At 52.8% G+C, this 27730-nt stretch overlaps 1 protein-coding gene across 2 annotated transcripts; it reads left to right on the top strand.

The window, feature by feature from the left end:
* Positions 1–5749: 5749 nt before the first annotated feature.
* RAC2 (Rac family small GTPase 2) lies at positions 5750–26082 on the top strand. 2 transcript variants are annotated; one of them, XM_023729042.1, is made up of 7 exons: positions 5750–5924; positions 8207–8278; positions 18372–18489; positions 19291–19353; positions 19881–20040; positions 20398–20401; positions 24560–24620. In XM_023729042.1, the coding sequence occupies exons 1-7, from the start codon at positions 5890–5892 to the stop codon at positions 24618–24620; spliced, it is 513 nt and encodes a 170-aa protein (XP_023584810.1). In that variant the 5' UTR covers positions 5750–5889. The 2 variants fall into 2 exon arrangements, with proteins under 2 accessions (XP_023584810.1, XP_004373884.1); XM_004373827.2 differs by lacking the exon at positions 20398–20401 and adding an exon at positions 25317–26082 and having other exon boundaries at positions 5751–5924; positions 24560–24692.
* The last annotated feature ends 1648 nt before the right edge of the window (positions 26083–27730 follow it).

Genomic DNA, 27730 nt, shown 5'->3' with positions numbered 1-27730 from the left:
ACTTCAATCTTTTCTCCGTTTATCATGATGTTGCTTATTAGTCCAGTTGTGAGGATTTTTGTTTTTCTTTATGTTGATGTGTATTCCATACTGTGGGCTGTAGTCTTTGATCTTTGTCAGTAAGTGCTTCAAGTCCTCTTTGCTTTCAGCGAGCAAGGTTTTGTCATCTGAATATGGCAGGTTGTTAATGAGTCTTCCTCCAATCCTGATTTTTTGTTCTTCATATGGTCCAGCTTCTCAGATTATTTGCTCAGCCTACAGATTGAATAAGTATGGTGAAAGGATGCAAGCCTGATGCACACCTTTTTTGACTTTAAGCCATGCAGTATCCCCTTGTTCTGTTAAAACGACTGCCTCTTGGTCTATGTACAGGTTCCTCATGAGCACAATTAAGTGTTCTGGAATTCCCATTCTTTACAATGTTATCCATAATTTGTCATGATACACACATTCAAATGCGTTTGCATAGTCAACAAAACACAGGTAAACATCTTTCTGGTATTCCCTGCTTTCAGACAAGATCCATCTGACATTAGCAATGATATCCCTGGTTCCACGTCCTCTTCTGAATCCAGATTGAATTCCTGGCAGTTCCCTGTCGATGTACTGCTGCAACTGCTTTTGAATGATCTTCGGCAAAATTTTACTTGTGTGGGATATTAATGGTATTATTCGTTAATTTCCACATTCGGTTGAATCATCTTTCTTCGGAATGAGCATAAATATGGATCTCTTCCAGTCAGTTGGCCAGGTAGCTCTCTTCCAAGTTTCTTGGCAGAGATAAGTGAGCACCTCCAGCGCTGCATCCATTTGTTGAAACATCTCAGTTGGTATTCTGTCAATTCCTGGAGTCTTGTTTTTAGCTAATGCCCTCAGTGCAGCTTGGACTTCTTCCTTCAGTACCATCGGTTCTTGATCATATGCTGCCTCTGAAATGGTTGAACGTCGACCAGTTCTTTTCTTTTTTCCAAGTGTGTAAAGACCTAAATATGTAAAGCAAAACATTAAAAGTTTTGGAAGAAGACGTAGGAGAATACAATCTTCTTGGAGTAGGGAAGGACTTCTTAAGCAAGGCTGAAAAAGTACAAGTCATCAGGGAAGGAATTTTAAATTTGATGACATCAAATAAAAACTCTGTTTATTAAAAGTCACAACTTCTTAAAAGACATCCCACTGACCGAAACAAATATTTGCAACATAAATAGCAATTAAAGTTCGGAATGCAGAATAGACACATAAGGTCTAGAAATTAATATAAGAGAAAGACAAATACCTCAATAGAGAAATAGACAAAAGATAAGAATAACAATTTATAAAAGAGGAAACACAGACGTATAACAAACACTTGCAAAGATGGTCGACATTACTAGAAATCAGTTTGCATCAATTAAAACCACAATGAGATGCCAATTCACACCATAAGATTAGCAAAAATTATAAAACCTCACAAGGCCAAGTGTGGGCAAAGGTGTGGAGCAACCAGGACTCCTAATCGTGCTGGAGACACAGGGGTGGATGATCCAATACACAAGATAAACACGGGCTTACTTGTGCTTACTTCCTAATCTGTTGTGAACAATTTCACATGGGTTTATTTGATTAGTAAGCAAGCACAATTAAGCCCGTACTTACCTTGCTCACTGGGTCATCCGTCCCTGTAAGGGACTGTAAATTTGAAAAGAGGCTTTGATTCTGTAGGAAGGTGCTGTGAGGTTGGGAGAGAGACAGATGCCAGCCATACCTGGAAGCAGAATCTTTGATGTGGTGATAAAATGTGAAATTGTTCACTATAGATGATCTGGTAAGCAAGGTAAGCACTGTGCTTACCTTGCCTATTGGTTAATCTGCCCCTGTGGAGATACAGTCACTTTGGTTTGGTATTGAAGTAAAGGGGACAGTGGTAGTTCAGTGATAGCATTCTTGGCTTCCATGTAAGAGACCTGGGTTCAATTCCCAGCCACTGCACCTCGTGTGCAGCCATCACCCATCTGTTAGCGGAGGCTTTCCTGTTGCTATGATGCTGAACAGGTTTCAGTGGAGCTTCTAGTGGATCTGAGGAGTGTTAACTATGTAGCAATGTTTACATTTTTTATCTGGGTGGTGACTACCCGGGTGTTCAGTGTATTATTTGGGATGTTTTATTTTTATTTTTTTATTATACTTTAGGTGAAGGTTTACAGCTCAAGTTAATCTCTCATACAAAATTTGATACACATATTGTCATGAGACACTATTTGCAATCCCCACAACGTGACAGCACACTCTTCCTCTCCATCCCGGTTTCCAGTGTCCATCCAACCAGCTCCTTTCCCTTCCTGCCTTCTCATCCTGCTTCTGGAGAGGAGTCGCCCATTTGGTCTCGTGTATCTGCTTGAACTAAGAAGCACACTCCTCACGAGTATTATTTCATGTTTTATAGTCCATTCTAATCTTTGTCTAAAGGATGGTTCTTGGGAATGGCTTCAGCTCTGAGCTAGCATAGCGTCCGGGGGCCATGGCTTTGGGAGTTCCTCCAGTCTCAGTCAGACCATTAAGTCTGGTCTTTCTCTGTGAGTTTGAGTTCTGTTCCACACTTTTCACCCGTCCATCAGGGACTCTCTGTTGTTTTCCCTGTCAAGGCAGTCATTGGTGGTAGCCAGGCACCATCTAGTTCTTCCAGTCCCGGGCTGATGGAGAATGGCCCTAAGGGTTTCCAAGGTTGTAATCCTTACAGAAGCAGACTTCTACATCTTTATCCCATTGGAGCCGCTGGTGGGTTCGAACCACCAACTTTTTGCTTAGCAGCCGATTGCTTTAACCACTGCACCACCAGGGCTCCTTTGAGTATTGTGCCTAGCACAAAATATTGAGCAAGTATTTATCCTGCATTCAAAAGCTATTCTCTAATTCAGCAAAGAAGTTGCTCCCATCATCAACAAACAAGTGATGTTTCTATGTAAGTCTTCCTTGTTTCACTTTCTTCTTACCTGTTAACATAAGTCAAAATATCAGCCAATATTCCTGTTGTAACTACAACTCATTTGTCAATTGCACTCTAGGTTGGACACAAGAGTTCAACACAAATCAATGAAAGCATTCTGTGAGAATCAATTGCTTACGTGGAATTTGCAATGCAGAGCATTGTGTATTTTATTATTGGTACACATTGGTACACATGCTTTATATCAGTAAAATTTATATTAAACTTTGGCATGTATATTTGACTATATATATATATATATATATTCAAAGAGTGGGTTGTTAATCATTTGCCGGCACCCCATTGTGGGGTGGGGATTGTGGCTCCTAAATCCAAAGGCTTGTGGTGGGGAGGAGGACTCTGACTGGCCCTGAGAAGCCCTGGGATGAGAACCAGGACCCATGTGAGGACTTTCCATGGAGGTGGCCTTGCGCTGAAAATGAGGAAGGGCTTACTAACAGGCTAGGCTGGCCAAGGATGGAAGAGGCTGCCTCCTAAGGGAATGAGCTTCATAGGAGGTATGTGAGCAGAGGCTGGACGGCGGCCTCCCGTGCATGAACTGAAGTATCGGTTGCTGGTGGTGCAAGGGTAGGGGCTGGATAAAGATCGCCTTTATGACCCCCCTCAACGCACGCCCAGATGCCTCGCGGTTCCGTGATACAGTGAGTTTGTAAAGCGTGGTCAAAGGAGGCCGAGGCCGGCTGAATAACCGACCTGTGATACATCCACACAATGGAACACCGCTCACTGATAAAAAGGGACGGATCACGACCCATGCGACAACGCGGAAGAACCTCAAATACCCGCTGAGCGCAAGAGGCCGTGGCCAGAGGTCGCATACTCTGTGATTCCATTTATAAGAAATTCTAGAAACTGCAAAATAATCTCTAGTGACAGAAAGCAGATCACAGCTTGCGGGGTGGAATGGAGAGGAGGGGGGAAGGGCGGACGAGGGAGGGGCGGACTGCGCAGGCAGCAGGAAGCTGCAGGTGGTGATGGGAATGTTCTGTAATGCCCTGTATCTCGATTGCGGTGGGGAATTCATGGGTGTGCAGATCTGTCAATATGAATGGAGTTGTACACTTTAAATTGGTACAATTTATTGTGTGTAAATTGTACCTGAATACAAATACTTTAAAATAGAGAAATAGAAAGAAAAGAAAAAAGAGGACTGGACCAGAGGCCAAGGCGGCTGTGTCATTGGCTCACATGGACTTGGACAAGATGGTAATGACTCATCCTCTCCGGGCCCCAGTTTCCCAGTCTCTGCAATGAGGGTATTGGACAAGGAGATTCAGACTCACTGCCAATGTGGTGTGGGGGACACTTAGCCTTCCTTGCCCCAGGCTGGGTGCCATGAAATGCTTTCCCCATCTTATCTCAGTTTATGCAAAGCTCAGAAGGAAAGACATCAACGTTTGTTGGTTGGTTTAATAATCGACTTGCCAAGTACTGGAGCAGGCCCTTGGGGAAGTTGTATCTCCCTTCCTGCAAAAGCCATTTTTGCGAACACTGTAGTTCGTGTGCACAGCCCTGGAAAGTTTTGGCCTGCAGGCCGAATTGGCCTCTCTGACACTTCCCCCCCACCAGGAGGCCCAGGTAAGTTTTCAGGTGCCTGTGCAAAAGGAGGGGGCTGTGGAGATCCCGGCTCTACCTTCCCCAGTGTGGGGAGTGGGAAGGGCGCTTGGCTGCCCGCTTTCTAAGCTTGTCCTGAGTGACCAGTCCAGAGTAGGGGACAAGTGGCTCTGCTCAGCCCCTCTCCTGTCCTTTCCTCCTGGAGCTGGGAAGGCACTGGGGGTGGAGAGAGATGGCAATAAACAGTGAGAGCTAGATGGATTTGGATCCAACTGGGGAGACCAGTGTTGCTCCTGCAGCTACCCAGAGACCCTCCCCAGAGCTGCAGAACTCAGCCTCTGTCCCCACAAATAGCAATTGGGTGCGAGAAGAGCTTGGAGTCACCTGGCCCCAGGGTTTGATTTCAGGCTGGCTGATTCCAATGAGTCACCTGACTTCTGGAACCCTTAGTTTCTGCATCTGTAAAATGGGGTCACGGTGCCTGGTTCCCAGGTGTCTGGCTGTGAGGCTGAAAGCAGCAATTGCAGCCTCCCAGGACAGGGTCTGGCTCGTGTGGGGCACTGCCCGGCACTGCCCTTCCATTTCCCCTTCCTACCTCATCACCCCCACCCCATGCTTCCCATCCTTTCACACTCAAGGGTTCCCACCCTTGGGGGAGGAGGAGTGAGCTCTGTGCCTCTGTTCATACAACCCCCACGCCCACCCAGAGTCTCTCCAACACCACCTTCTGAGTGCCAGCTCGAATGCCACCTGTGGGCCTCCAGCTCTACCTCCCTGTACCTCTGAGGTTCCCTCCCTGTGGATCCCCTGTGGCCCCATCACTTCCTGCCTTACTTTACAGACACCCCTGAGGAGGTCTTATCTTCCCCTCTGTAGAGAGTGTAAACATCAGGAACCAGCTGTGTCTCTTGCACCCTGGAATCACCCGGTACTGTGCCTGGCACACAGTAGGTGCTCAATAAATGCTTATTGTTTAGAGGTAAGATGGACTGAGTTCTTGGAAGCCTCAAGTTCTTGTAGCGCAATCTCTGGCCCTGCCCCCTGGCAGGAAGCATGTCTTCTAGCTGAGAGTCCCGTGTCCCCACTGGTGGCCAGTGCAGGGGTGCCTGTGGGGGCACCCGGGCCCAGCCCAGCACTTAAGAGGCCCGAGCTGTTCTGCCAGACCGCATGCTCCGCCTTCTACAAACGGCTGTGGGGGTGCAGATTGGGTAAGTTCCCCTTCCGCTTCCTCTGCCTCCTGTCCCGCTGCTGCTGTCCCCGGCTGGCGCCTTGCAGGCTCTCCACACCCCTGGTGCCCACAGAGAAACTCCGCGCCTTGAGCTATCACCACCGCCACACCCCAGGCCCCTGACACCATGCAAGCCATCAAATGTGTGGTGGTGGGAGATGGGTAGGTACCTGGCAGAACTTCCTCACTGCCTCCACCGGGATACCCTGAGACCCTCCTGCCCGGTGTCCCTTGGGAAGCCGCCTGCCCGCAGGTGTAGGAGCCCCTTGGAGGCAGCTGGGAGGAGCTAATTCCTTCTTCCAGGATCCAGAGGGAGTATCTGGGGTGGGCTGCAGAAAGCTTCATTCTCTGGTCCATCCCACCCCGGAAGCTACCTGGGTGGAGGGTACAGGACTGTGAGTGGGGGACCTGGGACTCCTGGCGTGTACTCTGAGTGCTGGTGGCAGGTCTCCCATGAGGGTGACTCTCGGCCTTCAACTTTGTGGGTGCAGGCGCGGGTGGGGAAGCAAAAATTTGGCCTCTAATCACTGGTTTGGTCTTGTTATGTGGCTTTTGGCAAGTCACAGTGCCTCTCTGAATCTCTGCTTAGCCACTAGGAAGAGGCAATAGTCCCCCCATGACGGGGGATCTCTTGAGATATTTTGGGTGGCTGCTCTGCCCTTAGTGTCTGCTCAAAAACGTTGGCCTCCTAACCCTTCCTGCCCCAACTCCTCCCCCCTCCCCTGCTTGGCAAGGCTGGCAGCTGCCCTCTCAACCTACCTGGTCGAGGAGGATGTGTGGGGTATGTGGGTGAGGATGAGACGGGAGAGGGGGACATTGCACCCTGAGAGACAGAATTAGGGAAGAAGGAGGGAAGAGGGGATGGAGGGTGATTGTAGGGGAGGGGTGTGGGCGGATGGGCTGAGGTCCTTCACAGCTGCCAACTCTCAGTGACCTCAGGCTGTCAGGCCTGCTCTCTGGGCCTCAGTTTCCTCATCAGTAAATCCCATACCTCCATCTCTCGTGCCTGTCAGCACAATGTCTTAGGGGCCAGCCCACAGGTACATTCTAGGGTTTTCTATAAGTCCATCTGGCATGTTCTAGCTGGGCAGGGCCCTTCTGTCCAACTCTCCCATTCTACAGAGGGACAACTCCAGGCTTTGAGAGACTTGGCTATTTCCTGGCCCGGGTCCCGGTGGCGCTGACTTTGGCTGGACTGGTCCTGGTGAGGACAGGCAGATTATCAGGCAGCCCTCAGCTGATTCTGATGCACGGCCGTCATCTGCCCACTGCCCACCCTTGATCACTTCTGCTTTGTATCTTATCTGAGCACAGAAGGGCGGAAGTCAAGGGCAACGTCCCGGGCACTCAGAGTTACCTTCGTGGCAGGGCCTAGGAGGGGACCAGTGGGGAAAGAAGGCACGCAGTCTCCTCAGAACAGGAAGTGACGAAGCAGAGTGCGGAAGGCCCAGGGCTGCCCCTTTGGCCTCTTGGCTTCCCACAGCGCTGCCTGGGCCCCACTCCCATACCAGCAGCCCGAGGCAGGAGACAGCATAAATAATGGCCATCACCATTTATTTAGTGCTTGCTGTGTGCCAGGCATTGAACTGGACATGCCTCCTCTGTTTTATCCTCCCACCAACCCTAACATCAGGCCCATTTTACAGGTGGGAAAACTGCAGCTCAGGGAAGTTAAGTAATTTGCCCCAGACCTCATGGGATCTGAACCCAGGTCTCGCTGACTCCAAAACCCTGTGCTCTTAACTGCCACGCTTCATAAAGAGGTGGGAGGAAAAGAGGAGGGATGGGAACGCCAGGTAGCAAAAAACCAAACCCACTGCCGTTGAGTCAGTCCCAGCTCACGGCCACCCCATGTATTAGAGAGTAGGACTGCTCCATAGCACGCTAAGTTCTTTCATATGCATCATCTAATTTCATTCCCAGCACACTCCTATGAGGATGGACTTGCATTATTTTCCAGACGGGGAAACTGAGGCATCAGGTTACATGACTTGCCCAAGGCCATGCCACTGGCAGGTGGTGGAGATAGCAGGCATTTGGACCCCAAGAGTGTGATGACAGGGCAGGTCTCCTGGGCACCCCCTTCTTTTAACCCTCAGTCCCACATCAACACCACCTGGGAAAGCTGGTTAAAAATTCAGATTCCCAGCCCTGCCCCATACCTACGGGTCAGAATCTCTGGGGTAGAACCTCACTCTGCACTTTAACAGACACCCCAGATGGCTCTTGCGGGCTCTCTGGTTTGAGAGACAAGGAATGTTTCAGATGAGGAGACCGTGGCCCAGACCTGGGCAGCGACTTGCCCCCTACCCGCAGGGTTGGGCCTGGGTAGACGCTGAGGTCTTCCCTGAGGGGTAGGATGAGTGACTCCGCAGGCCTCAGAAACCTCCCTATAACTGGGGCAGGGCCCATTACCACTGTCCTCTATGCTTCCTGTCTTTCAGAGCTGTGGGCAAGACCTGCCTTCTCATCAGTTACACCACCAACGCCTTCCCGGGAGAGTACATCCCCACTGTGTGAGTGCCCTGGGGCTGGAGGGGCCAGCCGGGAGGGCGCCAGGGTGGCCCCTTTCAGGCACACTTCCTGTGTGCCATACTCCATCCGGGCACTTGGGAGTGGGAGAACTCGGTGATGCCTGAGCCACAGACCCTGCTCCTGTGGCAGAGAGGAGGGCTGTGAGCTGGGAGTGCTCTGGGCTCTCCAGCAGGGCCAAGAGAGACTGCCTCAGGGTAGGGTGAAGGGAGAAGCAGCGAAAGGAAGGAGGTGGGCCTTTAAATGGGGCCTCAAAGAACAAGAACGTCGACCTCTGAGGAGAGGACTGGCCTGGCAAGGGCAGGGAGGGGGAAGCCAGTCTGTGTTGGAGAAATGTAGGAAGGGGTGGAAGGAGGAGGAGGTAACCGAGAGGACCTTGAAACCAAGGAGCAGATACCCCAATCCGGGGCACCACTGTGCAGTCCAGAGGCCGGCCTAGGCCCTGCCCCCTGAGGGATGTGGAGCGGGGCTTCCATTTTACCTGGTTGTAGGAGTCAGACTAGGAGGGAGGGATGAGCCGGGAAGCACCTCTGTCTTGCTCACAAACCCTCAGTGGCACCCGTCACTCACAGGACAACTTCCCAACTCCTTTGCACGGCATTCAAGGCCCTTTCTCGTCTTTCCTCAGCGTTCCCTTGTAGCTTCCTCGCATGTTACTTTGCTTCACCTTCTGTCTGCTTCCACCCCCTCCTGTTCACCAAATACTCCCTGGGCATTTTCACCTCAGGGCCTTTTCTCAAGCTGTTCCCTCAGCCTGGAGTGCTTTTCTTTCCCATGTCAACATGTCTAAGGCCTTCAAGCCCAGCTCAAATGCTCCCTCCCCCAGGAAGTCTTTCTGGTCTAGTCTGAAGGGGTCACTCACTCTGCAGAGTCCTGCAGAATGTACCCGATCTCACCCCTGACTGGGAACCTGGGGAGATGCTGTCCACGTTCAGCCCATTTTGGGTACCCCCTATTGCCTTGGCACAGGGACTTACACAACACACAACAGGTGCTCAATATATGTGCTTGGAGTTGACCTCCATTGAGCGTCATGGGAGAGGCCCCAGGAAGGTTGATTATAGCCACCATCTGTCGACAGACAGTGTATTGTGTGCCGGGCCCTGAGTGAGATGCTGCCACATGTGATCTCTTTGTGGGTATCATTACCCCCAGGACACCTACGATGAAGCTGAGGCAGACAGCGGCTAAGGGGCTTGCTCCCCAGGGCCACCCAGGCCTGTCCGAGCACTGCAAAGCCTGGCTGGGGCCCTCATTCTTGATCTTAATGCTGCGTTATGTTAGTTGCTGTCATGTCAGCTCCAACTCATGGCAACCCCATGTACAGCAGGACGAAATGTTGCCCTGTCCTGTGCTATCTTCACGATTGTTGATATGCCCGGATCCATTTTTGCAGCCACTGTATGTTTTGAATGCCTTCCAACCTAGGGGCCTCATCTTCCAGCACTATATTGAACAATATTCTGTTATAATCCACAGGGTTTTCACTGACTAAGTTTTGGAAGCCGATTGCCAGGGCTCTCATCCTAGTCTTTCTTAGGCTGGAAGCTCTGCTGAAACCTGTCACCGTGGATGACCCTGCTGGTGTTTGAAACACTGGTGGCATGGTTTCCGGCATCATAGCAAAATGCAAGCCACCACAGTACAACAAACTGACAGACCGGTGGTGATCTTGATCTTAAAGGGGCTCCCTCTCAGGAGCAAGGAGGCAGGTTCATTCTGACTCATAGTGATCTTATACGACAGAGTAAAACTGCCCCATAGGGTTTCCAAGGAGCAACTGGTGGATTTGAACTGTTGGCCTTTTTTTCTTTTTTCTTTTTTTTGGTCATCTACTGCCCCCAGGAGAAGCGTGTTGTCACGCTTGTGTTCCTGGTCTCTGGATGCTGGCTGGTGACCCTGTCCTGCCTCACCTGTCAGGCTGGGCCAAAGGCCCGTTGGCTGGAGGACCCTGGACCAATCACTTCCTCTCTCTGAGCCTCAGTTTCCCTGTCTATGAGAGGAGGTGGCTGGGCCAGAGTCATTCCCCAGGTGCCACACCCTCACCCCCCCGTGCAGGAAGGTGGTGGGCACAGTCTCTGGCCAAAGCAGGCGGGGCTGCTGAGCCTGCCGAGACCAGGCTGGGGCCTGATGCTGTCAGTTCCTTGGAGGCCCCAGCCCCCGGTGGCCCCAACTGGACTCGATTGTCCTGGACAACCTCTCAGAAGCTGACAGAATGCACCAGACAAGGTCTGCCTCCCTAGGACTCTCTGCCCGGGCCACCTTCACAGTGCGCCGTGCAGAGCACAGGGCCCTGGCTCCAAAGGGCCCGACCCTGGGTTGAAGGCTCTGCTGTCTCCATCTTGACTTTCTTAATGATTTTAGAACAGGGGCCCCTGCATCTTCATTTTGCACTGGGCCACGCATGTATACAGCTGGTCCTGCACCCCACCCTGCTTTGCCTTCCAGCTCAGCGTTGCTCAGCTCTGGATAAACCCCCAGAGGAGCTCCTGCTACTGGCAATGCCTGTGCCCCTGTGACCTGTAAAAAAAAAAAACCCAAACACGTTGCTGTTGAGTTGATTCAGACTCATAACGATCTTATAGGACAGAGTAGAACTGCCCCATAGGGTTTCCAAGGAGCAACCGGTGGATTTGAACTGCTGGCCTTTATTTTTTTCTTCTTTTTTTTTGGTTAGCAGTGGTTATTAACCACTGTGCCACCAGGGCTCCTGCCCCTGTGACAGGGAAGGTCAAATAAGTCACATTGAGCCCATGACATTGGAGGGACTGGAATGTGGGGGGAGTCAGGGGAGAGGGGACATGAAAAAACAGGCGGCCCAAGATCTCAGGCGCCTGGAGATGAAGGTTGAGAGAGCTTCTGGGGCAGGGGTGGTGAGGTTTGCTGGGGCGGAGAGGGGGGCACGTGCTTCAGGGCAAGATCAGATAAGCCGAGTAGGAGCGGCGCGGGGCCCGCTGCCAGCGGTTGGGGGTTAACAGCTCAGGCGCGGGGCTGAATTTGTGGCCTAGGAGGCGGAGGGGAACACCTCCCTAGCAGGGCGGGCTGCCCGCTGATTGGCTCTCGCTCCCCTCTTCACGTTGGAGACGGTTCAGCCCCTTCCAGTTTATACTTGGGGACACTGAGGCCCAGAGAGGTGGCGGGATGTACTCACCCGACCTGGCCATCATGGCATTTATAGACTGATGATTTATATTCTAGACCCAGTGTCGGAGCCGGCAGGGCACTGTGAGATCTTTGAGTCAAACCCATGTTTCACAGATGGAGACCCTGAGGCCTGCTCCGTGGCTGGTCCTGTGCTGGGTGTGGGGGGATGCAAAGACATGGCAGGCAAGACCCCACCCTCAGGGTGCCTGAGACACAGTGGCTATCCTCCGCGCCCCTCCCATCCTTATATCGCATTCTCAGATGGAAACCCAGGTGAGCTTTTAAAAGTGAAAATAAAATCGAGCCACACTCTGGCCGAAATCCTCCCGTGGCTCCCCTTGGCTTTTAAATCTAACCTCCTGTCATGAAATTCAAGGCCCTGAATGACAGGCTGCACCCTCCTCGCAGCCTCAGCTCATACCACTCACCCCTTGCCCACTGCCCGCTCCACTCCAGACACACTTCCCCCGTCTCTGCACTTCCGCTAACACTGCCTGGAACCCTTTCCCCCAAGTCTTCATGGGGGGGACTCCTTCTCATCATTCTGTTCTCTGCTTAGATAACCCCCCTCCCTGACCCCCTGACTAAAGCAGCCTCACCCTCACCCAGCCCCTCTCCACCCACCGCTGTTCTTGACTTTCTCCGTGGCCTGTCAGGAGATGACTCATCCTGCCGCTCGTGCACTGTGCTCTCCTCTGCAGGGCAGCCTCTGTGAGGACAGGGCCCTTGTCAGTTCACTCTGGCTGCACCCTGGCAGGCAGGCAGAGCACGCTCTGTTTTGCCCTGAGAAGGTACCAGATGGGGCTCTGCTCTGTGGTCTGCTGGGAAGGAAGACCTCATGCTGTTCGTTTAGGTCAGATTGTCCAGCACTTGATTTTCTCCTTCATGTGTGACCCTCTCTTCACTGAAGGGGCAAATCCAGCCTGAACTTCAGCAGGCAGGATGAAGTTCAGCATCCCTGGCTGGCCGTTCCCGGGGCCTTGCCAACCTTTCCTGCCCAGCTCTCAGCTGCCCTCCACCCTGCGCTCCTGCCACAGGACATGTGCTATTCCCTGGCTGTGCCGAGGAGCCAAGCCTGCCTACCTTTGCTCATGCGCCCCCTTCTGTTCGGTATTCTGTTCCCTCCCACCCCGACCCATGACACCTTCAGCTGCCCTCATCTCTCACCCAATGACAATGTAAGAGCCTCCCCATCAGCCTTCCAGCTTCTCCTTTGCCCCTTCTCCAGAGACTTCTCCACTAGCTGCCCAGAGTTGTTAGCTGCTGTCAAGTGGGCCCTGGACTCATGCCCACCCCATGCACAGCAGGACTGAACCCTTGTGATCCATAGGCTTTTCACTGGCTGATTTTCAGAAATAGGTCTCCAGCCTTTCTTCCTAGTCCATCTTAGTCTGGAAGCTCCGCTGAAACCTGTTCAGCATCGTAGCAACATACAAGCCTCCACGACAGATGAGTGGTGGCTGTGCACGAGGTGCCTTAGCTGGGAATCGAGACCGGGTCTCCTGCCCGGAAGGTGAGATTTCTACACTGAAACACCACTGCCCTCAAAGCAAGAGAGGCCTTTCCTAAATTCAAATCTGATCACAGCACCCCTGCCTGCTAATTTCCCCGCGGTTCCCACCGCCCTGAGGACTAAGATCAAATCCTCTCTTGCTGTGGTCCGTGACCTGCCTGGCCTGGTCAGTTCTCCCTTGCCCCTAAGCCACCAGCCACACACACCCTGTGGTCTCTGGGCTCCAGCCACAGGGGCCACACCATCCTCCCTCCTGAGGGGTGGGCTCGGGTCCAGGTCAGGTGAACCCCCTTCACCTGCTCCCCACAGCTGCTCGCTTGTCCCCCTCCCTGACGCTGTTCCCGGGTCATGCCTGTCAGGGTGGGAATAGTCCCGGCAGCCCTGGGGAACACAGACACGGGGTGCCGTGTGACCTTGGGCAGTCACCTAGAGTCTCCGAGTCTCAGTTTTCATGGATGTAAAGGGGGGTAAGGAGTCCCTGAGTGGCGCAGATGGTTAAGTGCTGGACTAGTAACTGAAAGGTTGGCGGTTCAGACTCATCCCAAGGTGCCTCAGAAAACAGCCCTGGCGACCAGCTTCTGAAAGGTCACAGCCTTGAAAACCCTATGGAGTGCAGTTGTACTCCGCACACATGGGGTCGCTGTGAGTCAGAATCCACTCGACAGCAACTAATAACAACAACAACACAACAAAGGAGAACAAAGATAGAATCTACTTCCTGGGCCCATTGGAACGGTCTAAGTGTGAAGGGCCTGGAACAATGCTTGGCACCCCTGACTGCTCAGCAATGTGCGCTCCCTGCCCTTCCCACGGCTCGGCGGTCAGGACCCCCCCACCCCTCAATGCCCCAGCTGGAGCTGCATCGAGTGTCTAGCCATGAAAAGCAGCGATGCTTACCACACGGGCTTTTCTGAATTGGGTAACAGGATCTAGTCCTTGCTGCGCTACCAACTGACTGTGAGATCTTGGGCAAGTTTCTTCCTGTCTGAGCCTCAGTTTCCTCATCTGGAGGATGGTGGCAAGGGTTGGCCATGGTGGTATCTAAGAGTCCTCTGTTCCTGGCTGCCTGTGGGTCTCTGGTGTAAGGGCAGCCCGGGTTGATAACTCCTCCCTTGGGCTCTGGGAGAGGCCTGGTAGGCGGTTTTTGAGGGGATCAAACATAAGACTGCTCAGCTTCTCAGCATCTCCCAACAGGGTGACTTGAACGTCCTCTGTCTGTTTGGATCCTTCTAACAGCACCAAGAGGTAGGGCTCTCTTTCGAACAAAGTGAGGCTTAGAGAAGCTAGGTCCCTCACCCAGGGTCACACAGCCAGGACATAGCTCCCTGAGGAACTCTGTTCCTTTTTCCGAACCCTGGGTGCTGTGTGGGGATGAACCAACCCTGCAGCTCATTTGTCCACTCATGTGCTCACTAATGGGTGCCACAGAAGGAGCGGTGCTCAAATCCCAGCTCCTCTGCTTACAAGCTAGGTGATCGTGGAAACGTTACTTAACCTCTGGGGCCTCGGTCTCCTCAGCTGTCTAATGGGAGGGAGTAACTTGAAGTCTGTGTTAGTCTCCTAGAGCTGCTGTAACAAATGACCAAAACTGGGGGGCTAAAAACAAGAGAAATTTATTCTTTCACAGTTCTGGAGGCTAGAAGCCGGAAATCAAGGTGTCAGCAGGGCCACGATCTAGGGCATAATCCTTCTCTGCTTCTTCTGCCTTCTGGTGGTGGCTGACAAACCTTGACATTCTTTACCTTGCAGATGTATAACTCCAGCCTCCACCCCCATCTTCACATGGCTGTGTTCCCTCTGTGTGTCTGTGTCCAAATTTCCCTCTTCTTGTTAGGACACCAGTCATATTAGGACCCACCCTAATGCAGTATGGCCGAGCTTTAGCTTGATTGCATCTGCAAAGACCCTACTTCCAAATAGAGTCACATTCACAGGTACTGGGGGTTAGAACTTCAGCATATTTTGGGGGGGACATAATTCAACCCACAACAAGGCCCTTTCATGTAGGGTCCCATGGGATTTCAAAGCCTAAAGCACAAAGGTCCCTCGCTCTCTGCCTGGCACCAGAATAGGTGCTCGGTGCCATTACAGTAACAGCACCCCAGCTCTTGTCCATCGCCATGGCCCCTGAGGTCCCGGGGGGTGACCCAGAGGAGACAGACACCTTTTACTCAGGAATCTTAGGAGGCTTTTGTTGTTGTTGTTAGGTGCCGTCAACCCCTATGCACCACAGAACAAAACACTGCCGAGTCCTGCACCATGCTCACAATGATTGTTATGTTTGAGCCCATTGTTGTAGTCACGGTGTCCATCCATCTTGTTGAGAGGCTTCCTCTTTCTCGCTGACCCTCTACTTTACCAAGCATGTCCTTCTCCAGGGACTGATCCCTCCTTCTAACATGCCCAAAGTATGTGAGACATAGTCTCGCCATCCTTCCTTCTAAGGAGCATTCTGGTTGCACTTCTTCCAAGACAGATTTGTTCGTTCTTCTGGCAGTCCATGGTATATACAATATTCTTCACCAACACCACAATCCAAAGGCGTCAGTTCTTCTTCAGTCTTCCTTGTTCATTGTCCAGCTTTCGCATGCACATGATGTGATTGAAAACACCATGGCTTGGGTCAGGCGCACCTTAGTCTTCAAGGTGACATCTTTGCTTTTCAGCACTTTAAAGAGGTCTTTTGCAGCAGATTTGCCCAATGCAATGCATCTTTTGATTTCCTGACTGCTGCTTCCATGGAGGCTTTTAGGCACCAGGATTTCAGTCTGGACATTATAGGAGAGAAGCCAAAGGACACGCAGTAAAAACCCTTTGCTGTGGAGTCAGTTCCAGCTCACGGCGACCCCATGTGTGTCAGAGGGGTCCTGTGCTCCACAGGGTTTTCAGTGGCTGGGTTTTCAGAAGTACATCGCCAGGCCTTTCTTCTGAGGTGTCTCTGGGTGGACACAAACTGTCAACCTTTCGGTTAGCACCCGAGCGTACTGTTTGCACCACCCAGGGACTCCAAAGACAACACAGGCGCCCCTTTCCCATCAGGCCCAGCCTGTGTCTCCCTGGACAGCACCTTCTGCCTGTGGTCCCACAGTGCTATTGAGCACCTACTGTGAGCCAAGCCCTGTGCTGGCCACATGGTGCAGTGAGGGACACACTTGGTCTCTGTTGTCTTGGGCTGCCACTCTGGGGTGCTGAGTTCACCAAGGAGTGCTGGGTTGGGGCGAGGTGGGAGCCTTGACTTGGCCTAAGGGTCAGGGAAGGCTTCCTGGAGAAGGTGACACTGAGCTGGGGCTGGGGCTGGAGGAATGAATAAGAGTCAGCAGGCACTAGGCTGGGGGATGCAGGCAGGAGAGTGGGTGTCAGGGATGGGGGGGTTGTTGCAGGAGCTTTCCAGGCAGGAGGGAACAGGGCCATTTGAGGAACTGAGAAGTAACAGTAACACTCTCCAGGCTGACAAGCACAGGGTATTAAAAACGTCAGGCCGCCCACTTTTTTTGGCTTGGCTGGTGTGTGGAGGAAGGAGTATGAGGAGATGAGCAGAAGCTGGAGGAGCCTGAGGTCTCAGTGGACCAAGTCAGGAGATGAGGAGCAGGGCCTGTGTGGGTGATCTCAATGAGGAGAGAGAAAGGGAGTAGTCTCTAACCCTCAGGGGCAGGGGGTGAGGGCATCCTTGGAGGCACAGCTATGGCATGGGTCAGCGAACACTGGATGTGGATTCAGACGGAGCTGGCTTCTCACCCAGTTTGATCACTCACCAGCTGTGTGGCCTTGGGCAAGTCACTGTACCTCTCTGACTCCAGGTTTCTCTTCTGCAGTGTGAGGAGCCAGCACCTTCCTCTCAGGAATATGTGTAATGAGAAATTATTTTCTAAGGCCCCTGCAGAGCTTGGAGCCTGGGCGTGGTCCTCCCAGAGCACCTAGATTTCCCTTCCCCTGACGTTTGTCCTGCTCCTTGTCCAGGGTCTGGCCTTCCAGCCAGACTGTTGAGGGGCTGGATCAGGCTTGTGCTCCTCAGTAGCCCCAACATCTGGCACTGTGCCTGACAAATACTAGGTGCCCAATAAATGCTCACTGAATTGAATTTTTAAAAAAGCCTGTAAACTTATGTTTGCCCTGGACGCCTCTTCAGTGCTGACAGAGAGATTTTAGCATTCGCTATTGGTGCCCTAGAGTCCCTGAATGGCACAAACAGTTAAGCACTTGACTACTAACTAAAAGGTTGGTGGTTCGAACCCACCCAGAGGCTCCTTGGAAGAAAGCCCTGGTGATCTGCTTCCAAACAGTCACAGCCATGAAAACCCAAAGTAGAATGCAGTCCTACTTTGAAACAAACGCTGTTGCCATGAGTTGGAACCGACTTGATGGCAACTGGTTTGGCTTGGTGTTGTTTGGTACCCTGTCTCTTTCCCCTCGGCAGTCGTCTTTCCAGCGTGCGCCCATAGCATTTCCCAAAAGCGCCTGTGATTGTAGCTTTCAGCCTTCTCTCTGGGGCTTGCTGGAAGGCTGGGGAGTTAACGCCCAGGAGCAGCCCTCCGCCAATGAGAGATGGGAGATGGTGGCTAAATACCCCGACTTCCTTGCCCCTACGAGGACACCCTAAGACGTGGGCCGTGCTGTCTCCCAGGGGTCCTCAGCATGACTGAGCCCCAGTTGCCCACAGCATTAACAGCTCAATGTCACGCCCAGCGTTAGCTGCGGAGTTTCTGGGTGGTGTAAATGGTTAACGTGCTCAGCTGCTAACGGAAAGGTTGGAGGTTCGAGTCCCCCAGAGGTGCCTCAGAAGAAAGGCCTGGCAACCTACTTCTGAAAAATCAGCCATTGAAAGCCCCGTGGAACACAGTTCTACTCTGACACACGTGGAGTCGTCATGAGTCAGTGTTGACTCGACAGCAACTGGTTTTTTTTTTTTTTAATTGACCATTGTCCCTTCCCTGTCTCTTCCCCATTCCCCTCCTGCAAATTCCTGGGATCACTTCCCAAATAAACCACTTACACCGCCTCCTTGTCTCAGAGTTTGCTTTCAGGGGGACCCAACCCAAGACAGGATAAACATTCCTTCAACAAATTCTGGGTGACCAACCTAAGTGTTCACACAGGGAGATGGATCAAGTTTACTTTGATCTAGCCCCGGAGGCAATGTTACTTGGCTTTGAAAAATCACTTTTCCAAAGAATAGTTAAGGGTAGAAAAACGATCAAGAGGTAATGCTTTCTTCTTTTTGCTTACCTGCATTTTACATTTTTACCTAATGAATCAGTCATGAGTAAGTGACAGAAAACCCAGCTGTACGGTGCTGTGTGACTTCAGTCCAGTGGTTGCTCCTCTCTGGGCTCAGCCTCTGCCATCCAACATCACGGGACTGGACCAGAAGTCCCAAGGCTCTGGAGTCTGACCCTACCTTCTGTCTTGCCTGCTCCCCACAGGTTTGACAACTATTCAGCTAATGTGATGGTGGACAGCAAGCCGGTGAACTTGGGGCTGTGGGACACTGCCGGGCAGGAGGACTACGACCGCCTCCGGCCGCTCTCTTACCCCCAGACGGTATGCCGCCCCACCCCCTCCTCGCTGTCCAGCCTTTGCTGTCCCTGTTCCCTATTCTGGGGATGCCCTTCGGGCCGGCTCGGCTGGTGAGCCCTGACTCTCCCTTTAAGGTGGGCTCCTCTGGGAAGCTTGGCACCTCCTCCTCTCTGCTCCCCCAGCCCTCCATCAGCCCCCCTGTTACCACCCTGCCTCATCTTCCCAGCTCTGCCTCTGGGGCTTTGGCCCCACCTGGCTCACGGAGGTGGGGGAGGCAGATCCTGGACAGGGCCCCAATACTGTGACCCCCTAGGAGTACTGGGAGAGGGGAGGCAAGCTGGGGGGCATGCTTGCAGGCGGCTTTGTGGCTGATAGACCTCAGGGTCCTTGGCTTTCCCTGAAGTTGGGGGAGGGGAGGGCTGGGGCCAGTAGCCAGATGGTGGGGGTAGTGCAATGGTTAGGAGTGTGAATTCTGGAATCCCAGCTCCTCCCCTTACTAGGGTGCACCTCAGCTAATCCTTTAACCTTTGTGGGCCTCACTTTCCCCATCTCTAGAATTGGGGTAGTAGCAGTATTTCCCACAGAGTCCTGTCTGAGGATTAAGCACTTAGAGCAGGGCCTGGCCTGTAGAAAGTGTTAGATTAAAAAATAAACAGCAGCCTGCGAGCAGAGGTGGAGAGGACATCCCTGCTCTGCCCAGACCCCACGCCCCCAGCATCCACCTGGGCTGCTGTGCCCCTCAGGGGCTGCCCAGATGTGAGACGGGCTCAGGCAGGACGCCTCCCAGCCTCCCCTCACCGCATCCACTGCCCGCTCTGTCCCCAGGACGTCTTCCTCATCTGCTTCTCCCTCGTCAGTCCAGCCTCTTATGAGAACGTGCGCGCCAAGGTGAGCTGGACAGAGTGGGGGCATTAGGGACATGGCGGGGGCAGGGGGGCCTGAGGGAGGGACTAGTGACTTTAGTCCTGCCCCCGGGCAGTGGAGGGTGCAGGCACGGAGGGACTCCAGAGCTGACCAGGGCTGTGGGGGGACTTGGTGAGGGGGGTTTGGGGGAATCTCAGAGGGAGGTTGAGACAGTTAGCTTTGCTCTCTGCCCTCCACAACCTTGTGTCCCCTCTCCTCCCACACAACGTCATGCCCTTTCTTATCTCTGACCAACTTCATGCCCACTCTCCTGCCCGCACAACCTCGTGCCCACCTCTTATCTCCACATACCCTCATGCTGTCCTCCTATCTCCCACCCATCTTACCTCCTCTTTCCCTGCAACCACGTGTCCCCCCACAACAATCTCATGACCCCCATCCTCCTGCCCCTCTCCTCCCCGTGCACCCTCATGACCCCTCTCGTCTCCACTCAACCTCTTACTCCCTCTGCTCCTGCATAACCTGTGCCCTCCCGGCTGCCCCCTGCCCAGTGGTTCCCTGAGGTGCGGCACCACTGCCCCAGCACACCTATCATCCTGGTGGGCACCAAGCTGGACCTGCGGGATGACAAGGACACCATCGAGAAGCTGAAGGAGAAGAAGCTGTCGCCCATCACCTATCCGCAGGGCCTGGCGCTGGCCAAGGAGATTGGTATTGGGCTCGGGCTCAAAGGGGAGGAGCTGGCTGTGGGGGACCCTGACTCAGCCTCATGGCGGTTATGGGCTCCAGAGCCAGGGTCTGCACCGCACAGCCATGGGCCATGTCCTAGCTGTGTGACCCTGAGCGAGTCACTTAGCCTCTCTGTGCCTGTTTCCTCATCAATAAAACATGGTGATAGTCACAGTTCTTACCTCATCGGGTGGTTGGGAGAGTTAAGTGAGTTGATACAGCTGAAGCTCTAGGGCAGAGGCTGCACAGAGGAAGTGCTCTGTGTTAGCTGCTATTATTATTGTTATCTATATACAGACACTGAAATGAAAGGGGTGTGTTTTAAGCAGACAGATGCAGGAGGGTGGGGGGAATGCTATGGTTGCTCAGAGGACAGGCAGCCAAGTCAAGCTTGGATTCTCCTGCAAGGCTTCCTGGAGGAGGTGCCCTGTGCTGGGTTTGAAGGATGACATGTTCCCTTGCTCCTCCTTCTCACCGCCCTTCCCCCATCACCCAAGCTTCTTAGTCCATCTCCTCTTTGCCTCCAGATCACTAGGTCGGAGAAGTGAAGTGACTTCTCAAGGTCACACAGCTAGTAGGTGGTAGAATCGGAATTTGAACTCAGAACATCAAGTTGCTGGCTTGGGAGCCTCCTTGTAGTGGCTCAGGGCTGCCTGCACCAGGGAGTTGATGATAGATGGGTCTGACCTCTCCCATGGGTCTCGGCCTGCTGTTCCCATCTCTGTCCCTGGTCAGGCCCTGATGGACCCCACAGCCCAAGGTTGGGGGAGTTTGCCCAAGAATCTGGGGCCACCAGGAAGGTGTGGCTGCAGGTTCCACAGGACCAGAGTTTGGCCCTGAATTGGGTGGCCTCCCCACCTCCAGCCTCTGCCCTGCCCCCCTTCCTCCCACCGGAACTGGGAGGGCCCTGGGGCTCACATCTCTTCACAGGAAGAGAAACCGCAGCCACCACCTCTCTCCTTCCCATGACCAGCCCTGTGACAAGGCCATCTTCCCCAGGGGGCCCCTGGCTGCGCTTAAGCCTTTGTCCCCATGCCACCTCAGGGGCTCCGCTTCCTGGAACCCCCAGTCTTTGCTCACAACCACCTGGGGTTGCACCTCTGCCTTCTGGCCTTTCTAACCAGTCTGTGCCCGTGGACTCCTTCCCCCAAGACAAAGGCTCCCCAGGCTGCATCCTTGCAGTCGATGATCCCTTCCCTATTAAAGCACACGCTTTGAGATAATGAGACGGGCCCTGAATGCCTGGATTCTAGTCCTGGCTCCAGCATTGACTGGCTGTGTGGCCTGGGGCCAGTGGCTCCCCCTCTCTGGACCTCAGTCTCCCTGTCTGCACAAGCCTGGGCAGTTCCCACAGGCCCTTCTTTTTATATAAGGAGATGACTGGGGGGCGTGGGGGTGTGGCTGGTCCTCATTGGACTCTTGCCAACCCTACCCCACAACTGATCCCAGGTGGGGGTGCTGCAAGGACAGTGACTTTGAACTAACCTCAGACCAGCCCAGGCCAAGGAGGAAGCCTTGGGAACATGTAGGGCTGCCCAGGAAGCCAGTGCTACCTCTGGCCCCCCAGGCCTCTCCCCAGCCTTGGAATGACGAGTTGTGGGGCAGCTCCTGTTCCCAGCTAATGAACATGGCTGACGTGGGTTGAGCACTTCCTCAGTGCCAGGCCCTGTGCATTCTCCCTGCTCTTGCTACAAGAGAGGAACTGTCACTACCACCACTTTGCTGTTGTCATTAGGTGCCGTTGGGTTGGTTCCGACTCATAGTGACACTATGTACAACAGAAAGAATCACTGTTTGGTCCTGCACCATCCTCATAATCATTGCTATGTCTAAGCCTATTGTTGCAGCCACTGTGTCAATCCATCTTGTTAAGGGTCTTCCTTTTTTTTGCTGACCCTCTACTTTACCAAGCATGCTGTCTTTCTCCAGGGACTGATCCCTCCTGATAACCTGTCCAAACTACATGAGATATAGTCTCGCCATCTTTGCTTCTAAGGAGCATTCTGACTGTACTTCTTCCAAGACAGATTTGTTTGTTCTTCTGGCAGTTCGTGGTATATTAAATATTCTTCGCCAACATCATAACAAAGGCATCAATTCTTCTTTGGTCTTCCTTATTTATTGTTCAACTTTCGAATACATATGACGCGATTGAAAACACCATGGCTCAGGTCAAGCGCACCTTAGTCCTCAAAAGTGACATCTTTGCTTTTTAACACTTTAAAGAGGACTTTTGTAGCAGATTTGTCCAATACAATACATCATTTGATTTCTTGACTGCTGCTTCCATGGGTGTTGATTATGGATCCAAGTAAAATGAAATCCTTGACAATTTCAGTCTTTTCTCTGTTTATCATGATGTTGCTTATTGGTTCAGTTGTAAGGATTTTTGTTTTCTTCATGTTGAGATGTCATCTATAGTGAAGGCTATAGTCTTTGATCTTTATCAGTAAGTGCTTCAAGCCCTCTTTGCTTTCAGCAAGCAAGGTTTTGTCATCTGCATATTGCAGGTTGTTAATGAGTCTTCCTCCAATCCTGATTCTGTGTTCTTCTTCATATAGTCCAGCTTCTCGGATTATTTGCTCAACATACGGATTGAATAAGTATAGTGAAAGGATACAACCCTGATGCACAACTTCCTTGATTTTAAACCAACCCCCATTTTACAGATGGGGAAACTGAGGCTCAGGGAGATGTCACTGGCTCAAGGCCACCCAGCCAGGATTTGAACCTAGGCCACCGGGATCCCTAAGTCAAGAGGACCAGGGTCATCAACTTGCCCTGGCCTGCCCCTACAAACTTTTTGTGGACCCCCAGCCCCTGTCTCAGCCATCATATATCAACATTTCTTAGACAGATGGAGAGACTGAGGCCCAGAGAGGTGACTGACCAAAGTCCTACAGCAGGTCAGAGGCCGAGCTGAAGTGAACCCAAGCCTTGATCCACGAGGGGTATGAGGAGGGGCAGGGAGGAGGCAGTGGGTGGGTTTGAGTGAGGTGGGCACTGGCTTATGGTCCCTTGTACGGCGACAATTCCCGAGGCTCAGTGACACCCTCCTCAGCACAGAGGCTCATGTGAGGAGTCACCCAGCAGCCTCAGGGAGCTCCATCCCTGCCTTGTGCTCCCTGGGTCCTGCATCCCTACCCCAGGGCATCAGTGGGCCTCCCTCTTCCAGGGGCTCCCCTCTCTCCCTGGCCTGCTGATCCTAGCTTCCTCTTCCCGACTGTGTACCTTTGGGCCGTGGCTTGCCCTCTCTGGGCCTGTTTCCCCATCTGTAACATGGGAAATCACAGTATTGCTTCACAGGGCTGTTGGGAGCACCCAGCTCAGTGTCTGGCATGGAGCAGGTGCTGACAAGTATCAGCTCCCTTCCTTCCCCCAAGAAAAGCAGCTTCGGGGGAGGATGCAGAGTTCCCCCTTCTCGCCCCTCTCCTTCCTCTTATTTCTGAAATCAGCCCCCAGGCCCACAAGCCTCTTGCCAGAAGGGATTTTGCAGTCCTTCACTTCAGGGAAACTGTTTGGGTTGTAGCTGACATGGGGAAGTCACACAGGTTCCTTCCAGGACATCATGGAACACTGGAATAGCACTGTCCCTGGGAGTGGGACTCAGTCTGCCTTTTACTGCCTGTGCCCCAGCCTCTGCCCTGGGTGGTCACAGGGAGAAGGCTGATCTCCAATTCCCATTCCCCTCACTGAGGGCCCCCATTCCCCCATGTGGAGGGGAAACTTCCAGCCAGTGACCTTGGACAGGCTTCTTTGAGCCTCAGTTTCCTCATCTGCAAAATGGGGCTGAGGCTGAGGTTTGGTGCGATGGCAACTGGAAGATTCTGGTGTGTGGGCTGCTAGCTTCCTGGGTGGCACAAATGGTTCGCTCTTGGCTACTAACCTAAAGGTTGTGGCTCACACCCACCCAGTGGCCCCATGGAAGAAAGGCCTGGCAATCTGCTTCCGTAAAGATTACAGCCGAGAAGACCCTATGGAGCAGTTCTACTCTGTAACACATGAGGTTACCATGAGTTGGAATTGACTAGATTGCAACAGGTTTTTGTTGTTGTGTGTGCCGTGAGTGTCTCAGGGCTCCTGAGGGTGATTTGCACCCCTGGGGGTAGTGTAGAGCCAAGTATGTGGCTGTTTTCTAAGAAAGTGAGGTGCCGAGAGATTGGGTGACTGTAGCTTGAGCCCTTTTCTTCCCAGGGAGGTAGAAAAATTCCTGCCTGCCTTCTACAGCTCAATGGCTCGCATGTCCAAGACCCTGTAGGTCTTACCCTCTCCCACTGAATTCAAGTCGGAATCGACTCAACGGGTTACTTTAGACATGAGGACGCTGAGGCACAGAGAGGGAAATACTCTGCTCAGGAGGCCCAGCTCCCAGGCTGCACCATCAGGGCTGGAACTCACTGCGACCCCACAGCCTGGCGTTCTGTTGTGTGGTTTGGGAGGGGTTTTTGCCCAGGGCCCTTCCCCTGACCGAGGCCTCTGCTCTCTTGTTGCTCTGTCCCAGACTCGGTGAAATACTTGGAGTGCTCAGCCCTCACCCAGCGGGGCCTGAAAACCGTCTTTGATGAGGCTATCCGGGCCGTCCTGTGCCCCCAGCCCACGAGGCAGCAGAAACGCTCCTGCAGCATCCTCTAGGGGTAAGAGCCCCTCCCCCACTGCTCCTCCAATTGGGAGGGGGCACCTGGCCACTGGTCAGTGACCCGCAGTTTCACTAGGAGTGGCTCTTAGGCCAGGACAGAGGGGGAGTGTCTAGGTGGCCTCAGTTTCCCCAGCCTTCTGGTCCTTTGTTTGAGCCAATATTGCTCTGTGGAGCCCATTTCCCCAAGGAAGGCCCAAGGCATCCGGAAAGGTTGTGGACTTGCTTGAGCCAAGGTATTGGGTGTCACTGAGCACCCACTTTGCCCATCCTGGTGGGGGTGGGTGGGGAGGACAAGGGATGGAAAAATGCCCCATTCCCTGCACCCCAGATGAGCCAGGAGACAGGACATCCACATACGTGGGGGTACAGACTGACCCATGAGACTTCTGGGGCAGAAGAGGGACAGAGGGGCTGGAGGCAGCCCCAGAAAGCTTCCTGGAGGTGGGGCACTCGGATGGAGGGGACTTGGCGTGGGGGAAGAGCAGGGAGGGCCATCCTGGGGAGAGGGCGACACTTGGACAAAAGCCTGGAGGTGGGGATGAGCTGTGAGCCAGGAAAGCCACAAGCGAGCCCTGGGTTCTGCCTGTCCCCAAATTCTCACCGCTGCCTGTTTCCCTTCCAGGTTGCACTCCAGCCCTCCCAGCCAGATGGTTCTGACCCTCCAGGGCTCCTACGCAAAGCCAGATGGTGCCCCAGCTGGCCACGCAGTCCCCTCCCTGTGGTGTTTTTTAGCAGCTGGCTGCAGAGCTTGGTTGATGTCTTCTTCGTGCTGGAGGCTGGTGTGAATTTGCAGGCACTGCGTCCCAACCCCTTATGTTCTCGCCTTCCCAGGGGAAAGAAGGGGAGCCCCAGGATCCAATACGCCACCCTCATGTTACTGCAGTCATTGCTAGCTGCCTCGTGTGGCAGCATCTACCCATTTACTCTAGTCCCACCCAGCGCCTGAACCTCCTCTGGAAACTTGGGGCCAGATGGTTGCAGGCTACCACTTGCATACCTTCAGGGACGGGGCTCTCACCCCCTCCTGAGGCAGTCTGCTTCAATGTTGCTGGTCCTGCTTCTCTGAACGTTATTCTTTCTACTGATCTAAAATGAGCGTCTCAGAGGTTTGCTCCTATGGTCTTGGGTCTCCTTTTTGAGGCAACAGAAAACAAATAAAATTCTGTAAATCTCTGGGTATCTGCCCAGCCAATCAGGAAGCTGGGCCCAGCTGACCCCCACCGTCTCTCAAGTGTTTCTGCTCCACTCACAGGACCCTGAGCTGCATTTATCTGTGGGAATCTTCAAACTTTCATACCCTGCCAGTCAGGACTTTTTGCTATTGCAAATAGAAAACCTAATTCAACCTGCTTAAGGAGAAAATAAATTTATTGATTCAAGTTTGGAAATATAACTTCAGGTGCAGCTTGATCAAGGGCTCAAACGGTGTCATCAGGGCTTGCTTTCCTGTACCTCTTGGCTCTGCCTTCTGCTGGCTGGTTTCATTCTCAGGCAGGTGGCTCTCAGGGTTTCATCCTTCCAGGTTCAAGTTCAGGAAAAAAGAACAAACGTCTTTGCTCCAGCCAGGCAAAGTTCTAATTGAGGTTTATTGAGGTTTATTCTGACTGAACCCCTGATTGGACCAACTGAGGTCTTCAGCCTACCCTTTAACCAATCATATTTGCCAAGGAGATTCTGTGCTCTGATTGGCTAGGCCTGGCACACATGCCATGCTGGAGCCAGAAGTGGAGGCAACTCCATCCAAAACATGTGTTCTAGGGTGGAAGGCCTGGTTCCCAAATCGAAGCTGAGAGCCTTGCTGGAATTTGGGAATATGTGTGTTGGGCAGCCAGAAACTCCAACCTTTATTATAGGAGGTCACAGAAAACTGTTTCACAACAGCGTAAGGAAACAATGTCGGTCCTTGCAGACACTTGGCAAATACGAGTTTCTTTAAAAGAGAGGTGAGGTTGTTGTAGGGACTAAACACGTTCGTACAATGGAGCTGGTGAATTTGAACCGCTGACCTTTCAGTGCGCAGCTGAACCTTTAACCTCTGCACCACCAGGGCTCCCAGTCCTACCTAAGTGTTTGCTAATTTACAGAGAGATAAACTCCAGGCTTCCCATTCCTCCAGAAACGGTCTCTTCTCTACCTAAACTTTTTGTGCATTTACTCAACACATATTTATGGAGCACCTACTCTGTGCCCAGCCCTTTTCTAGGAGTGGGGATCCGTTGGTGCCCAGGAGTCTCTGCTCTCAGGGAGCTGACCCTCTAGAGAGCTAAAATAAAGGAGGAAAAGATATATGACCTCATCGCTGAATACACAGAAGCCCCTCAATTCCCAGCGAATGAAATGCTCTGAGTTTCCATTTCCTGCTCACCCAAAACCCCCCGGCCACCCTCACTGCCCAGCTGCCCCCACATGTCCTGAAGTTCCCAGGCAGGACCTCCAGCTCACCCTCCTCCTAAGAACCTCACCCTCCTGAAAGGTCCGATGGGGAAACCCCTTTGCTTTTCTTAGTTTTAGCTCAGACAAGGTTGATAGGTTTTTAGAGTTTTACTTCTCTGAAACAAAAAAAAAAACGTTAAAACCCACACACATGACACAAACATAGATGTGGGTGGGCTGGGCCCCACCCTACATTACCTTCCATTAAGTTTAGAGTTTTAAAGCGACTGGGCACCCCCTCCAAGCTGCCAGAGTCCGCTAGGAGCCTCTGGAACATTTGATCCGGGGCTCCATCCCTGAGGGCAACCTCTTTCTACTCCTGCTCTTCCCGGGTCTCAGGATAAATTCTGGACACTTTCCTGGGATGCCCCCCACCCCTCAGTCCTGGCCACACTCCACCCTCACACTTTCCTCCACTCACACTTCCACCATCAGACTGGACTCTCATTTCCTCAGACCCATATTCACACTTCTTTCACCCCAGGAACTTTGCACATGCTGGAACCTTTCCTCAAGCACTCTTTCTTCTGCCCCCACTGCATGCCAAGGGTTGGCTGGGGGCTCCTCCATGTGTTCAGTCCCCTGAACCTACCCCAGGGGGAC

This window comes from Trichechus manatus, unplaced genomic scaffold (genome assembly GCF_000243295.1).
Source record: "Trichechus manatus latirostris isolate Lorelei unplaced genomic scaffold, TriManLat1.0 scaffold00027, whole genome shotgun sequence".
Classification (NCBI taxonomy): domain Eukaryota; kingdom Metazoa; phylum Chordata; class Mammalia; order Sirenia; family Trichechidae; genus Trichechus; species Trichechus manatus.
Note: the sequence above shows the minus strand (reverse complement) of the source record. Positions and strands in the feature narration are given on the sequence as shown.

Excerpts from the sequence above, each read along its gene's own strand:
- RAC2 (XM_004373827.2), top strand. The coding sequence starts at position 5,890 with ATGCAAGCCATCAAATGTGTGGTGGTGGGAGATGG. Across the intron at positions 19,354-19,880 it reads ATGAGAACGTGCGCGCCAAG|TGGTTCCCTGAGGTGCGGCA; the intron begins GTGAGCTGGACA and ends CCCCCTGCCCAG. Across the intron at positions 20,041-24,559 it reads GGCGCTGGCCAAGGAGATTG|ACTCGGTGAAATACTTGGAG; the intron begins GTATTGGGCTCG and ends GCTCTGTCCCAG.